This window comes from Eschrichtius robustus, chromosome 7 (genome assembly GCF_028021215.1).
Source record: "Eschrichtius robustus isolate mEscRob2 chromosome 7, mEscRob2.pri, whole genome shotgun sequence".
NCBI lineage: Eukaryota > Metazoa > Chordata > Mammalia > Artiodactyla > Eschrichtiidae > Eschrichtius > Eschrichtius robustus.
The window spans coordinates 102,205,097-102,220,913 of NC_090830.1; the positions used below are offsets into that span (position 1 = coordinate 102,205,097).

At 41.2% G+C, this 15,817-nt stretch overlaps 1 protein-coding gene across 7 annotated transcripts in view; it reads right to left on the minus strand.

Annotated features, from left to right (window-relative positions):
- The window catches only part of PANK1 (pantothenate kinase 1), a 110,288-nt gene that overhangs the window by 53,935 nt on the left and 40,536 nt on the right, over positions 1-15,817 (minus strand). The window contains exon 1 of one of the 7 annotated variants that reach the window (XM_068548161.1): positions 11,814-12,522. The exons of 5 other annotated variants lie outside the window; for them this stretch is intronic. In XM_068548161.1, coding sequence (XP_068404262.1) covers positions 11,814-12,522 — 709 coding nt within the window. Of the gene's footprint in view, positions 1-10,929; positions 11,078-11,813; positions 12,523-15,817 lie in introns of those variants that run through there. One more of the 7 variants, XM_068548162.1, reaches the window with a different exon arrangement.

The window sequence follows — 15,817 nt, forward strand, 5'->3', positions numbered from 1 at the left end:
TTTAGCGCTTGTTATCATTGGTGGACTTGTTTTTTGGTTTGGTTGCTCTCTTCTTTCTCTCTTTCTCTTACTTTATTACTTTTAAATTTTTCTTATTTTTAATAATTTATTTTTTATTTTATTAACTTTCTTTTCTTTCCTTTTCTTTTCTTTCTTGCTTTCTTTTTTTCTCCCTTTTCTTCTGAGCCATGTGGCTGACAGGGTCTTGGTGCTCCGGCCGGGTGTCAGGCCTGTGCCTCTGAGGTGGGAGAGCCGAGTTCAGGACATTGGTCCAACAGAGAACTCCCGGCTCCACGTAGTATCAAACAGCGAAAACTCTCCCAGAGATCTCCATCTCAATGCTAAGACCCAGCTCCACTCAATGACCAGCAACGTACAGTGCTGGACACCCTATGCCAAACAACTAGCAAGACAGGAACACATCCCCACCCATTAGCAGAGAGGCTGCCTAAAATCATAATAAGGTCACAGACACCCCAAAACACACCACAGGACATGGTCCTGCACACCAGAAAGATCCAGCATCGTCCACCAGAACACAGGCACCAGGCCCCTCCACCAGGAAGCCTACACAACCCACTGAATCAACCTTAGCCACTGGGGGCAGACACCAAAAGCAACAGGAACTATGAACCTGCAGGCTGCGAAAAGGAGACCCCAAACATCGTACGTGAAGCAAAATGAGAAGACAGAGAAACACACAGCAGATGAAGGAGCAAGGTAAAAACCCACGAGACCAAATAAATGAAGAGGAAATAGGCAGTCTACCTGAAAAAGAATTCAGAGTAATGATAGGAAAGATGATCCAAAATCTTGGAAATAGAATGGAGAAAATACAAGAAACGTTTAACAAGGACCTAGAAGAACTAAAGAGCAAACAAACAATGATGAACAACACAATAAATGAAATTAAAAATTCGCTAGAAGGAAACAATAGCAGAATAACTGAGGCAGAAAAACGGATAAGTGACCTAGAAGATAAAATAGTGGAAATAACTGCCACAGAGCAGAATAAAGAAAAAAGAATGAAAAGAATTGAGGACAGTCTCAAGAGACCTCTGGGACAACATTAAATGCACCAACATTAGAATTATAGGGTTCCTAGAGGAAGAAGAGAAAAAGAATGGGACTGAGAAAATATTTGAAGAGGTTATAGTTGAAAACTTCCCTAATATGAGAATGGAAATAGTCAACCAAATCCAGGAAGTGCAGAGAGTCCCACACAGGACAAATCCAAGGAGAAACACGCCAAGACACATATTAATCAAACTATCAAAAATTAAATGCAAAGAAAAATCATTAAAAGCAGCAAGGGAAAAGCAACAAATAACATACAAGGGAATCCCCATAAGGTTAACAGCTGATCTTTCAGCAGAAACTCTGCAAGCCAGAAAGCGAGTGGCAGGACATATTTAAAGTGGTGAAAGGGAAAAAGCTACAACCAAGATTACTCTACCCAGCAAGGATCTCATTCAGATTTGACGGAGAAATTAAAACCTTTACAGACAAGCAAAAGCTAAGAGAATTCAGCACCACCAAACTGGCTTTACAACAAACGCTAATGGCACTTCTCTAGGCAGGAAACACAAGAGAAGGAAAAGACATACAATAACAAACCCAAAACAATTAAGAAAATGATAATGGAAACATACATATTGATAACTACCTTAAATGTAAATGGATTAAATGCTCCAACCAAAGACACTGGCTCGCCGAATGGATACAAAAACAAGACCCGTATATATGCTGTCGACAAGAGACCCACTTCAGACCTTGGAACACATACAGACTGAGAGTGAGGGGATGGAAAAAGATATTCCATGCAAATGGAAATCAAAAGAAAGCTGGAGTAGCAATTCTGATATCAGACAAAATAGACTTGAAAATAAAGACTACTACAAGAGACAAAGAAGGACAGAGCATAATGATCAAGGGATCAATCCAAGAAAGATATAACAACTGCAAATATTTATGCACCCAACATAGGAGCACCTCAATACATAAGGCAAATGCTGACAGCCATAAAAGGGGAAATCGACAGTAACATAATCGTAGTAGGGGACTTTAACACCCCACTTTCACCAATGGACAGATCATCCAAAATGAAAATAAATAAGGAAACACAAGCTTTGAATGATACATTAGACCAGATGGACTTAATTGATATTTATAGGACATTCCATCCAAAACCCACAGAATACACTTTCTTCTCAGGTGCTCATGGAACATTCTCCAGGATAGATCAGATCTTGGGTCACAAATCAAGCCTTGGTAAATTTAAGAAAATTGAAATTGTATCAAGTACCTTTTCTGACCACAATGCTATGAGACTAGATATCAATTAAAGGAAAAAAATCTGTAAAAAAATACAAACACATGGAGGCTAAACAATACACTACTAAATAACCAAGAGATCACTGAAGAAAGCAAAGAGGAAATCAAAAAATACTTAGAAACAAATGACAATGAAAACATGACAACACAAAACCTATGGGATGCAGCAAAAGCAGTTCTAAGAGGGAAGTTTATAGCAATACAATCCTACCTCAAGAAACAAGAAACATCTCAAATAAACAACCTAACCTTACACCTAAAGCAATTAGAGAAAGAAGAACAAAAAAACCCCAAAGTTAGCAGAAGGAAAGAAATCATAAAGATCAGATCAGAAGTAAATGAAAAAGAAATGAAGGAAACAATAGCAAAGATCAATAAAACTAAAAGCTGGTTCTTTGAGAAGATAAACAAAATTGATAAACCATTAGCCAGACTCATCAAGAACAAAAAGGGGAAAGACTCAAATCAACAGAAGTAGAAATGAAAAAGGAGAAGTAACAACTGACACTGCAGAAATACAAAGGATCATGAGAGATTACTACAAGCAACTATATGCCAATAAAATGGACAACATGGAAGAAATGGACAAATTCTTAGAAAAGCACAACGTTCCGAGACTGAGCCAGGAAGAAATAGAAAATATGAACAGACCAATCACAGGCACTGAAATTGAAACTGTGATTAAAAACCTCCAACAAACAAAAGCCCAGGACCAGATGGCTTCACAGGCGAATTCTATCAAACATTTAGAGAAGAGCTAACACCTATCCTTCTCAAACTCTTCCAAAATATTGCAGAGGGAGGAACACTCCCAAACTCATTCTACGAGGCCACCATCACCCTGATACCAAAACCAGACAAAGATGTCACAAAGAAAGAAAACTACAGGCCAATATCACTGATGAACATAGATGCAAAAATCCTCAACAAAATACTAGCAAACAGAATCCAACAGCACATTAAAAGGATCATACACTATGATCAAGAGGGGTTTATCCCAGGAATGCAAGGATTCTTCAATATATGCAATATGCAAATCAATCAATGTGATAAGCCATAATAACAAATTAAAGGATAAAAACCACATGATCATCTCAATAGATGCAGAAAAAGCTTTTGACAAAATTCAACACCCATTTATGATAAAAACCCTCCAGAAAGTAGGCATAGAGGGAACTTACCTCAACATAATAAAGGCCATATATGACAAACCCACAGCCAACATCACTCTCAATGGTGAAAAACTGAAATCATTTCCTCTAAGATCAGGAACAAGACAAGGTTGTCCACTCTCACCACTATTATTCAACATAGTTTTGGAAGTTTTAGCCACAGCAATCAGAGAAGAAAAAGAAATAAAAGGAATCCAAATAAGAAAAGAAGAAGTAAAGCTGCCACTGTTTGCGGATGACATGATACTATACATAGAGGATCCTAAAGATGGTACCAGAAAACTACTAGAGCTAATCAGTGAATTTGGTAAAGTAGGATACAAAATTAATGCATAGAAATCTCTTGCATTCCTATACACTAATGACGAAAAATCTGAAAGAGAAATTAAGGAAATACTCCCATTTATTGGGAGTATTGCAACAGAAAGAATAAAACACCTAGGAATAAACCTACCTAAGGAGAAAAAAGACCTGTTTGCAGAAAACTATAAGACACTGATGAAAGAAATTAAAGATGATACAAACAGATGGAGAGATATACCATGTTCGTGGACTGGAAGAAACAACATTGTGAAAATGACTATATTACCCAAAGCAATCTACAGATTCAATGCAATCCCTATCAAACTACCAATGGCATTTTTCACAGAACTAGAACAAAAAATTTCACAGTTTGTATGGAAACACAAAAGACCCCGAATAGCGAAGGCAATCTTGAGAAAGAAAAACGGAGCTGGAGGAATCAGGCTCCCTGACTTCAGACTATACTACGAAGCTACAGTAATCAAGACAGTATGGTACTGGCACAAAAACAGAAATATAGATCAATGGAACAGGATAGAAAGCCCAGAGATAAACCCACGCATATATGCTCACCTTATTTTTGATAAAGGAGGAAAGAATATACAATGGAGAAAAGACAGCCTCTTCAGCTACATGTAAAAGAATGAAATTAGAACACTGCCTAACACCATACACAAAAATAAACTCAAAATGGATTAAAGACCTAAGTGTAAGGCCAGACACTATCAAACTCTTAGAGGAAAACATAGGCAGAACACTCTATGACATAAATCACAGCAAGATTCTTTTTGACCCAGCTCCTAGAGAAATGGAAATAAAAACACAAATAAACAAATGGGACCTAATGAAACTTAAAAGCTTTTGCACAGCAAAGGAAACCATAAACAAGACAAAAAGACAACCCGCAGAATGGGAGAAAATATTTGCAAATGAAGCAACTGACAAAGGATTCATCTCCAAAATTTACAAGCAGCTCATGCAGCTCAATATCAAAAAATCAAACAACCCAATCCAAAAATGGGCAGAAGACCTAAATAGACATTTTTCCAAAGAAGTTATACAGATTGCCAACAAACACATAAAAGGATGCTCAACATCACTAATCATTAGAGAAATGCAAATCAAAACTACAATGAGGTATCACCTCACACCAGTCAGAATGGCCATTATCAAAAAATCTATAAACAATAAATGCTGGAGAGGGTGTGGAGAAAAGGGAACCCTCTTGCACTGTTGGTGGGAATGTAAATTGATGCAGCCACTATGGAGAACAGTATGGAGGTTCCTTAAAAAACTAAAAATAGAACTACCATACAACCCAGCAATCCCACTAGTGGGCATATACCCTGAGAAAAGCATAATTCAAAAAGAGTCATGTACCACAATGTTCATTGCAGCTCTATTTACAATAGCCAGGACATGGAAGCAATCTAGGTGTCCACTGACAGATGAATGGATAAAGGAGATGTGGCACATATACACAATGGAATACTACTCAGCCATAAAGAGAAACAAAACTGAGTTATTTGTAGTGAGGTGGGTGGACCTAGAGTCTGTCATACAGAGTGAAGTAAGTCAGAAAGAGAAAAACAAATACCGTTTGCTAACACATATATATGGAATCATAAAAAAAAAAAAAAAAGGTTCTGAAGAACCTAGAGGCAGGACAGGAATAAAGACGCAGACGTAGAGAGTGGACTTGAGGACACAGGGAGGGGGAAGGGTAAGCTGGGACGAAGTGAGACAGTGGCATGGACATATATACACTACCAAATGTAAAATAGCTAGCTAGTGGGAAGCAGCCGCATAGCACAGGGAGATCAGCTCGGTGCTTTGTGACCACCTAGAGGGGTGGGATAGGGAGGGTGGGAGGAAGAGGCAAGAGGGAGGAGATATGCAGATATATGTATATGTATAGCTGATTCTCTTTGTTATAAAGCAGAAACTAACACACCATTGTAAAGGAATTATACTCCAATAAATTATGTTAAAAAAAAATAAAGAAATTCTGTGTGCCCTATCTGATTCAGTATATTGTCATCCCAAGGTGAACACTGGCCTACATAGTAAAGCTAAAGCACATAATTAAATATAATGGAAGTCAAACCTTGATTGATTTTCATGGTAATTGGTTTGTATTAAAACATACACACACACTATTAAAAGTGAGGCTATCAGACAGATAAAAAAAGCCAACCCCAAACCTGTTAATTAAAACCAGTACTCTTTGTTTCCCTACCAATTCTGTCTCCAAACACCAGGCTGGAGTTTGTTTTTATTTACTTGTTGAATGTCCCACATGTTAAAAAGTAACAGTACTTTTTCCATCTTTCGTTACTATGCCAAACAAAATACGTTTTGTATTAATGTTGAAATTCACTTACTGGCCTTTTGGGGAAAAGTGGTGTTCATGTCCCTAATAAATCCTGATACCTGACTTAACCACTTAGACACTGAACACTTGGGCCCTTAAATTCTTAAATCTTCAGTTCAGATGTGCATTGTACAATTCCTAACTTCATCAACAAGCTTAGAAATCTGACCACATCCTAGAAGGGAGCAATCTAGAATGTGCCCTCGCTTTCCATTTTAGTCTTTTGTTGTCGATTTGCAAACCTCCTTGTCCATCTAGAAGTTCTGATTATGTTTTTAAAAAAGCATATATATTCACACTCTATGCAGATACAACCAGAAAATTCTACCTGTTTACCTTTTTATCCTGGGTTTTCTAATTAGCCTGACTCAGAAGTAGGGGAAATTCTAAGTGCCAAAGGTAAATATCCCAATATTTAGAAAAGTGAAGCCTTACACTTTGACAGTGGTGGCTAGCTAAAACTGGTAACAGGTTAGGGTCTCTTCAGTTTGTACCCACGAATGTGTTACATGCATAAGGAACTCTCACCCATCTTCTGCTAGTGTTCGATCTGGAGAATCTCAGAATTCGGAACTTCCACCAGGAGGCTGCAGGCACTGATCCAGCCCTTACTCGTGTCTGTTGCCACACACTGGGAAGGAAGAGCGCAGCTCACATCCTTGAGTCTTCTGATGGTACTCAGATATTTACCTTTCTGCAGCATAGTGTTTGCTGGCTCAAACAATTTCCTCCTTTGCATTTTTCTCCTCTCTTCACTAGTGTGGCTTGTCTCCAAGTATCCTTAGAGTCTAAAATATCCAGGTATGGAAACAACCTAAGTGTCCGCTGATGGATGAATGAATAAAGTGTGGCATATGTGTACACAATAGAATATTATTCAGCTACGAGAAAGAAGGAAATCCTGCCATTTACAACAACATGGATGAAGCTGGAGGGCATTATGCTAAGTGAAATAAGCCAGACAGAGAAAGACAAATAGTGTGTGGTATCATTTATATACGGAAACTTTAAAAAAAAAAAGTGGAACTCATAGAAACAAGGGTCGAATAACAATGGTTGCCAGGGATTGGGGTGGTGGTAGTGAGGGAAATAGGGAGAGCCCGGTAAAAGGGTACAAACTTTCAGTTATAAGATGAATAAGGTCTGAGGATTTAATGTAAACACAGTAACTATAGTTGATAACATTGTATTGTATAACTGAAATTTGCTAAGAAAGCAGAATTAAGTGTTTTCATAAAAAAGTAAATATATGAGGTGATGGATGTATTTCTTAACTTGATGATGGGAATCTTGTCACAATGCATGCATATATCAAATCATCATGTTCTACACTTTAAATATATTGCAATTTTAAATGTTAATTATACCTCAATAAAGCTGAAAAAAGAAAATAAATAAATGAATAAAATATCCAGGATTTCAAGGCAACAGCTATATACTCCTTTGTGCCATTTCTGTTCCTTCTCCAAAAAGTATATATTCACCAATTTCATCAAAAATAAAGAGTTATGTACAAAGTTGTTGCTGCAGAACTGTTTATGATGTTTAGAGACTCTAGCTGCAGCCTAAAGCTATGAGAGACAGGTTAAATAAATTATGGTATATCTATATAATGGAACATTGGGAATATAATACAACCATTACAAATGATGCTTTAATGCTGGAAGAAAATGCTTTTGCTAAAATTTTTAAATAAAAAAGGATAAATTGGGAGTTTGGGACTGACATATACACACTACTATATTTAAAATAGATAATCACCAAGGACCTACTGTATAGCATAGGGAATTCTGCTCAATATTCTATAATAACCTAAATGGGAAAAGAATTTGAAAAAGAATAGATATATGTATATGTATAACTGAATCACTTTGCTGTACACCTGAAACTAATACAACATTGTAAATCAAATACAGTCTAATAAAAAAAAGTTATCAAAATCTTATCTTAGTGTGATCCAAAATTACCTTTAGCACATTTTAAACAGTCATTTTCTCTGAGTGATGGTACTGTGAGTACTTTTTCCTGCTTTTTTCCTCCATTTTTGTATTACCCGATATTTTGGGGGGGAAGGGGGGGAAAAGGTAATTGTGGGGCTAGGAGTGTCATAGCTAATCAAATAAAACTTTGTGGTCTTTCTTATTGTAGCGCCCCCCACCCCCCCTTTTTAAGTAAGGAAGTCATTCTGAGGTGTCTCTGCCAGCTCAGTCGTCTTGTCCTGTGGGTTAGTGGTGAACAGTGTTCTGTATGGCGGTGATGACAGCTGGCATTTACTGAATAACTGCTATGTGCCAAGCAGGAATCTAACTTCTTTACATACACATTATCTTATTTAATCCTCACATCAACCTGATGAGGTTGTATGATTAGCTCCATCTTACCAACACTGAAACTGCAGCATAGAGGTTAAATAAATGGCCCCAGGTCATCCAGCTGCAATTCAAACTCAAGCCCTCCAGAGTCTGAATAACTACACCATTTACAAACATTAGGCTCTTGGCATTTTACTAGGACTATCATTAGTTTAGAAATATTTGGTGTATGAGCTGACTCCGTAAGGAGTCAGCTACTTATGTATGCTTCAAAAAAATCAGAGCACCAAGGAGCATGCAAAAGGAATCTCCCTATAGAGACCTCATGGAAACTCCACTGAAGGACTTTCGCCATCGTCTGTCATACAGATGGAAATGGCTACTTCAATGAGGTGGTGATGATGTCACCTGTACCTTTTTCATCAACATCAATCAAATACTCAAATATCTGTACCCAAGTTGCACGGCATATGAAAATAACTACCGTCTATAATAAGACTTCCAACTTAATTGCGGAGAAAAGACCAATAACATACATGGAACAATCAGCACAAGGCAAAAATAAAAACTTTTAAAATAATAATAATAAAATGCTAAGCCATGTGGCAGACTGGATAACTAGCGCAGAAGTCATGTAGAAAGAACCGTCAGCTCTGAAGTATCTTAGAATCTGAAGGTACAGCATAACAAACAATACTTGAAGATCATCTAGCCGACTCCAGCATTCCAAGAGGAGAGCTAACTTGGCTGAGGTCACCCAGTTGCTAAAGTAACCAAGAAAGCTTGAAGAAGCAGTTAAGTCTTGGAAAAGCTTTCCAAGGATAAGCACAGTGAGTGAGGTGATCTTTTGATAAAAAGAGTGGACAAGATTTCCTGATTTAGCAAAATCAACCTGCCACTATTCTGATATTTAGATTACAAGATTGTGAATAGTCCTTGCACTGAGGGATCAGATTTAAAATTTTTAAATAATCAAAAACTACTGAATTGTTTGTTTCATTCCATTCATTGTTTTTAAACATGAAGTATTTTAATGTTTATTGCACTCTACCCAAAATATTAGCAAATAGAAACATACCTACTCACATATGCAATCCAGGTGCCTATCTGAGAGAAGTGATACCTGGCTGCCCTAAAACACCTCTGGTTTGGACAGAAGCAGGAGTCTGAAGTTGCAAACTGTAAGTAGGAATTAATTATTCGTCCAGCTTTGATGCTTTTATCAACCACATACTCAAATTTCATTTAAAACATGTAAATACTCTTTGTAATAATTGCTTATGTAAAAATCTATCAGTCATCAGAAAATAGGGATGTGCTTGAGTCTAAGTAGATTTGTCTTAGATTACCTAAATATCAACTGATTGGGCAGTATTTTTTTTCTTTTTTTTTGTAAAAAGATACTTGAATGCTAATAGGCAAGGTATAAAGATACTACATTAAGCCTAGTTTTAACTAAGAGATTTTGGTAGTCTACACAGCAGATGTGGCTCAGAACATGTAAAATTTATTTCAGAAATGTTTGTTCAAATTTGAGAAAAAAAAACATGATAGGATAATGAAAAGTCAATTTTGATGAATTCTTTTTAAAAGTTGATAAATAAGTATGATCGCTAAACTTAAAATAACTATGGTTTTCATTAAAAAAAAAATACAAAACTAATACCTGACAAAGCACACAGGCATAAAGTTATACTTTCTTGTATTCTAGAATAATACCTCCTGTGGATTTGCAAGCAAAAGTTAAGGCTCAAGGTTATTTTTTCTCTGCCTTCATGCTATTGTTAAGAGAGTGTATTTTCAATTCCTCAAAAATTATTTCAAGAGGTATTATACACTCAAACACAGACCATTTAAGCTAGCAATACTAAATACTCAAAGCAGTTCTCTTTCGTTATATTTTAGCTATTTACATTGTGAATTCTCATACAGTTTGTTAATGTAAAATCAGAGAAATAACTAAAATGTGGCTTCAAAAGAAGTAAAACAGGTTAATAAATCATTAGGAATCAATGCTAAATCCATAAAGAATGTCATTTTCTAACAAGACTCAAAAACAAAAACAGAAATTCAGGTGTTAGTTGCCTTCCTTACAACCGTAGCCAATCTGCTGTATGGGTTCAAAGTTCCCGACAAGACGTTAACTTTCAACCGAAACATTTCAGACCTACAAAACACAAGTATCAGAGTTACCGCGTCCCACAGTCGAGTTAAAACGCTTTCCAAAGTCTCAGAGACTTTAACTGAATGCAGAAAAGCTAAGAGTCTAAGTTGATAAACAGAAACAGAAAAAAGTGAAGCTGTTTGCCAAATATCAAGCTCTTACAGACGAATCCAAAGCATATCCAGCAATTTCCCTATGTGAAACAGAAAAACCTATATGCAAAAGGTGCATGTTTGAATGCAATCACTTATTAGCATGCATTCTACTTACTTTGCTTTCTGCCATTTATAAGCTTCATTAAGGAGACCCAGAAAGAGGTAACAAATTGAATTAAGTTCAGCTCGGATAAGAAAAACCTGTTGTAAACTCGATCTACAATTTGCATCTCAGAATTTCCAGCGGGGAAGGGACTCTTCACAAACTTACATATATACAAGCTTTAGACTGTGAAATAACGCATTTCAGCATTCTGCACTGTACATTACTATTAGAAACCTCAACTCCACCTCCCAACTCCCCGAAAAAAATTCACCTCCAATCTTCATTGGTCCACATAGTTCCGGCCCACATGGTATCAGTGGGTGTGACCCTCCCAACAGGTCCTCTCATTGGCTGCGAGGAAACAGCGTTTAATAGGCTGTGATTTTCCGGGGCTGTCAAACTCCACGCCTCCAGACCTCGCGCTTGCGAATAGACCCAGGGAGCTGGCGGCTTCTCTGCGATTCAAAGGGCAAGCTGACTGCCTGAGCGCCAACCCGAGCTCTCATAAGGGAAAGGGGAGAGAAGAACGAGGGCAACTCAGGCTCTCCACCCACCGCTGCTCTAACTCTACTCCCGGACCCCACCAAATGTTGACACACGTGCATTTCCCCACCGACAAATTAGTAAGGTGGCCAGTGCGTTTGCCTTCCATAGAGCCGTGACCTGAGGAGCAGCTCAGACTCCGAGTCCAATCGGCCTATTCTACAGATGGAAGCAAGCAAGGGTCAGGCTTAGGCAACGATCCGTAGTGCTTGCGCCCCCTCAGATCCGTCCGCCGACGGCGGGCGCTGGTGTGCACGACGCGCGCTTCGGTGCCTGGCCCGCCGCTCCCGGGTGCCGGACCCCGCGCTGCGCCTGCCTGGCGCCCGCGCTCCCCTCCCGGAGGGACTTACGCGGCCTGTTCTTCCTCCCCGAGTCCATCCTCCTCCGCAGCCGGCATTTCTTGGCCGGGGAGTCGTGCTGAGGGGGCGGCGGCTGTGGCTGGAGCTCTGGCTGGAGCGGGAGGCGCGGGGGCGCCGCGTCGCCGCCTCCCGGGAGGCTCCGGCTGCAGAGGCGCGGCGGCTGGATGGGCGGCGGGTGGAAGCCGTTGTGCAGCAGCCCGTTCACGGCCGCAGCGCCGGCGCCGGCGGGAGTCCCCGGGGCATGCGGGGCCGAGCGCTCCGGCTGCCCGCCGTGGTCGCCCATGCCAGGGGCTGGTGGGGCGGCGCGCGGGGCCCGGCTCAGACGGCCTCGCTGGAGGTCATTCTCGGGCGTCTTTATTTCCCCGGATCCTCCTTGCGGCTTCCGATTCAACAGCCGCAGAGCCGGCGCCGGGGGATGGCGAGCCGGGCGCTCCTCCCCTCCTCCCGCCGGCGCTCCAACCTCCTCCACGCCCTGCCCCCCGCGCTCCGGCCCCCCGGCGCCGGCCTGGAGCATGCCCACTCCCGGCGCGGAATTGGGGATACCAGCGCACCCCCAGCCGGGGCCCCGGCAGCCCGCCTTCCCCGGATCCCCCAGCCGCGCGACTTCAAACGCGGCTTCCTCGCCTCCCAGACCTGTCCCCGCTACTGAGCATGCCCAGTCCTGCCCGCCACCGCCGCCGCCACCGCCGAGCTTCAACATGGGGACTGAAGTTCTCTGGCTTTGCAAAGAAGAGATGGGCGGGTTGGGCTTTGTATGGCGGAGCGAGCCGAGGGGGGACTGGGCGAGGCCGGCGCGAGAGGAGCGAGCAGCTTCGGGAGGAATGCGGGGTGAAGACAAGAAATATTTGTAGAGGTTTGGGTTTGCTAATCCTGTCCCCAGTGAGCTAGATACCTCTGCAAGGTCATTCACGTCGTGCACTCCTCCCCGAAACCTTTGTGAGTGTGTGTGTGTGTGTGTGTGTGTGTGTGTTCAGTGAAGTGACCAAACTACTCACAGGCCTGAGGGGAAGGAGAACGATTATTTATAGAAAGGTAGGCGGATTTGGAGAGGGAGAGGAGTGTAATTTCTTTGCTGGCACACACAGACACCATGTGGCCTCGTGGAGTTGTCTTTTGCAGGGAGGAAACCTAGGAATTCAGTGTAAGGACAGTGAAGGTCACAGATGTAGGCGGAATTAACCGGTGCTGGAAGAGACCAAGTAAACAGAAGCAGTCCCAAGCTATAAAAAGCACTTTCCTCACCCAGAAAGGACGTTTAAGAGACAATGTCACTCTATTTATAGAGTAAGGAGTTGCCTGTGTTTTAAGAAGGGAAGGCAGCATCGCAGGGTAGACAACCCCATAGGCTCTGGAGTCAGAGCTGGGTTCAAATTCCAACTCAGCCCCTGATCAAACCAAGAGAAAGTCATTGCTCAAGTTAACACACCTGGCGACAGGGAACAGGACTGGACACGCTCAGTGGGCAGGACAAATATGGGTGGTGAGGACCTTCCTAAAGCTGTGTAATCCCGTGAGGCCTCAGCTTTTGAATCTAACTAGGAGCTGTCATGAGAAATCTATCTGAAAGTACCTGGTACAGTCCTGGCACACAGTTAAATGCCCACAAGAGGTGGTTATCCTTATTACACTGTTATTATTAGCAGATCACCCTTCATTTCCAACAAGGGGAACAAACCATACTCACAGCCATATTTACCGTGTAACTTATTGTGTGTGATGTTCTCCATCATCTGTATTTACTTAATCTACATAGGAGTCAGAGGCCTCGGCGCATTCAGCAGCAGCCAGGGCCTGCAGCTTGATCGGAATTCCTTCCAGCAGAGCCTGACCTAGAATCAGAGCTTTAGGACCCATGACCACTTGAGTGCTTTGGTCCATTCACACATTTTTTCAGATAAGGAAACGGAGCCACAGAGGGATGGCTGAGGTTATTAAGAACAAAGCTAAGAATAAACCTTAATTCTCCTACTTTTGCTTCCCTGACCTTATTATACTTTTGAAGACATGGAGATAAACCTAGGTGATGTGGCCCCTGCCTCCCTCCCCTGCCTCGTCTTGAGCTCCTGATGCTTCCTCTACAGAGAAGCCTTTCAGTTCCTCAGACACACGAATATCCCTTTGCATCTGCTGTTTCCCTTGCCTGTTCCCAGACCTCTTTGTCTACTAGATTCCAACTCAATCCTCAGATCTCTGCTTCAACTGCTTATATTTCAAGTAATCTTCCCTGACCCTTAGGACAAGATTAGGGCTCTCTCCTCCTACACTTGACCTTCATGACTCTATCAGTCTGCAATGCTACAATGGGGGTAATCATAGAACATCACTGAGTTGTTACAGTGATGAAATGAATATATATGTAAAGTGTCCAGCACATCATAGGTGCTATGAAAAAGTTAGATATTATTTGATCGTCTCCCTCCACTACACTGTAATCTCCATTAAGGCAGATGACTCTCATTCATCATTGTATCCCTAGGAAGCTCTTGGTAATCATCTGTGACTGAATAAATGACTTAGGTGATATTTCACCCAGGGTGTCTCTCACTTTCTACTGCAAATTTGCTAAAAAAAACCAAAACAACAACAACAAAAACCTCCACTGTTACACCTTAATATTCAAATATAAAGTTTTCAAATTCCTACATAATTTAAGCTGAGTAGTTTAGGAAGCACTTTACATCAGAAATGCAAATAGAAGATTTAGCAATGCAGTATCTCCAAGGACATATTCTCTCCAGCTTGATTCCCAGGCATGGTGAGGAAGGCCTGAGCCAGGTGGCTCAGACCCAGGTAGGGCAGAAGTACTGGTTTGGGGACAGAAAGTCCTGCACCAGCTTCCTTTCTCTCATCCTCGTCAGGCTGGTGCCCTGGATCAGTTACACCCTGCATGTGGTAGAGAAGAAGCCAGGAGGCATCTCACAGGTTTATGGGGGCGGGGGGTGGTTTTGGAGGTGTAATTTTGAGGCATGAGCTATCATGTGCTCCAGCAGGGGGGTTGAACAAATAATGTTTGGAAGAGAGGGAGGGAGGAGAGTGCCACAAGGCACTCTCTCCCTCTGTTCATTTTTTTATTTACTAATCATTTATTAAGCATGTACTATACTGTAGGCAGTGAAACAAATGCAGGGAGTACAAAGCCAAAATAAATGCCTTTGTTGTCCTCTAGGGGCTTACAATTCAGAGAGAGAGGGAGAGGAAAGTCAATGGTTCTCCATCATAAGAATAACCTAGGGAGCTTTTTCCTTTTCAACTTTCTGCTGAAAATAACATACATACAGAAATGTACACATACCCTAAGGGTAGAGCTCAGTGAATTTTGCACAAATGAACACCCTGTGTAGCCAGCACCTGATCAACAAACAGGACATGACCAGTAACCTAGGAGAATTTTTAAGAGCCAATTTTGGGCCGAGGTTCATAGACCTTCAGTAGGTTTGGAACACAGGAGTCTGCATGGTGATGATGGTGATGATGATGATAAATATTTTTTAAATTAAAGAAACAAAACACTAACAGTAACTTTTTTAAAAACAGGATTAAAAAAAAAATGCAGATGGTCCTTCCTTGGAGCAACAATGAATGAAACAAAGTATGTCACGAATGCCATGGAAGGGAACTCCAGAGGACTCCAGAGAGTGAGCAATGATGGAATAGGAGGACAGAGGAGGAAGATGGTGCTGAGATGGATGTTAAGACACGCTTCAGGGAGGAAACGACCCGTAAACTGAATTTTGAACAATAATGGGATTTCATCGTGGAAGGTGGAAGGAATTCCATTCAGAACTGAGGGAGTGGAGACTCTGCTGGTGTTTTGAAACCATCTGGCATGTTTGGGAACCTGCCAGGAGTTCAGCAAGGCTGAAACACAACCTACGAAGGGAGGAGATGAGTGATGGCCAAAAAGGTTAGATGGGGTCCAAATCTCAGATGGCTTTCTGCACCACAGGAAACAATTTGGACTTTTTCCTGAAGGCCATGAGAAGCCATTGAAGAGT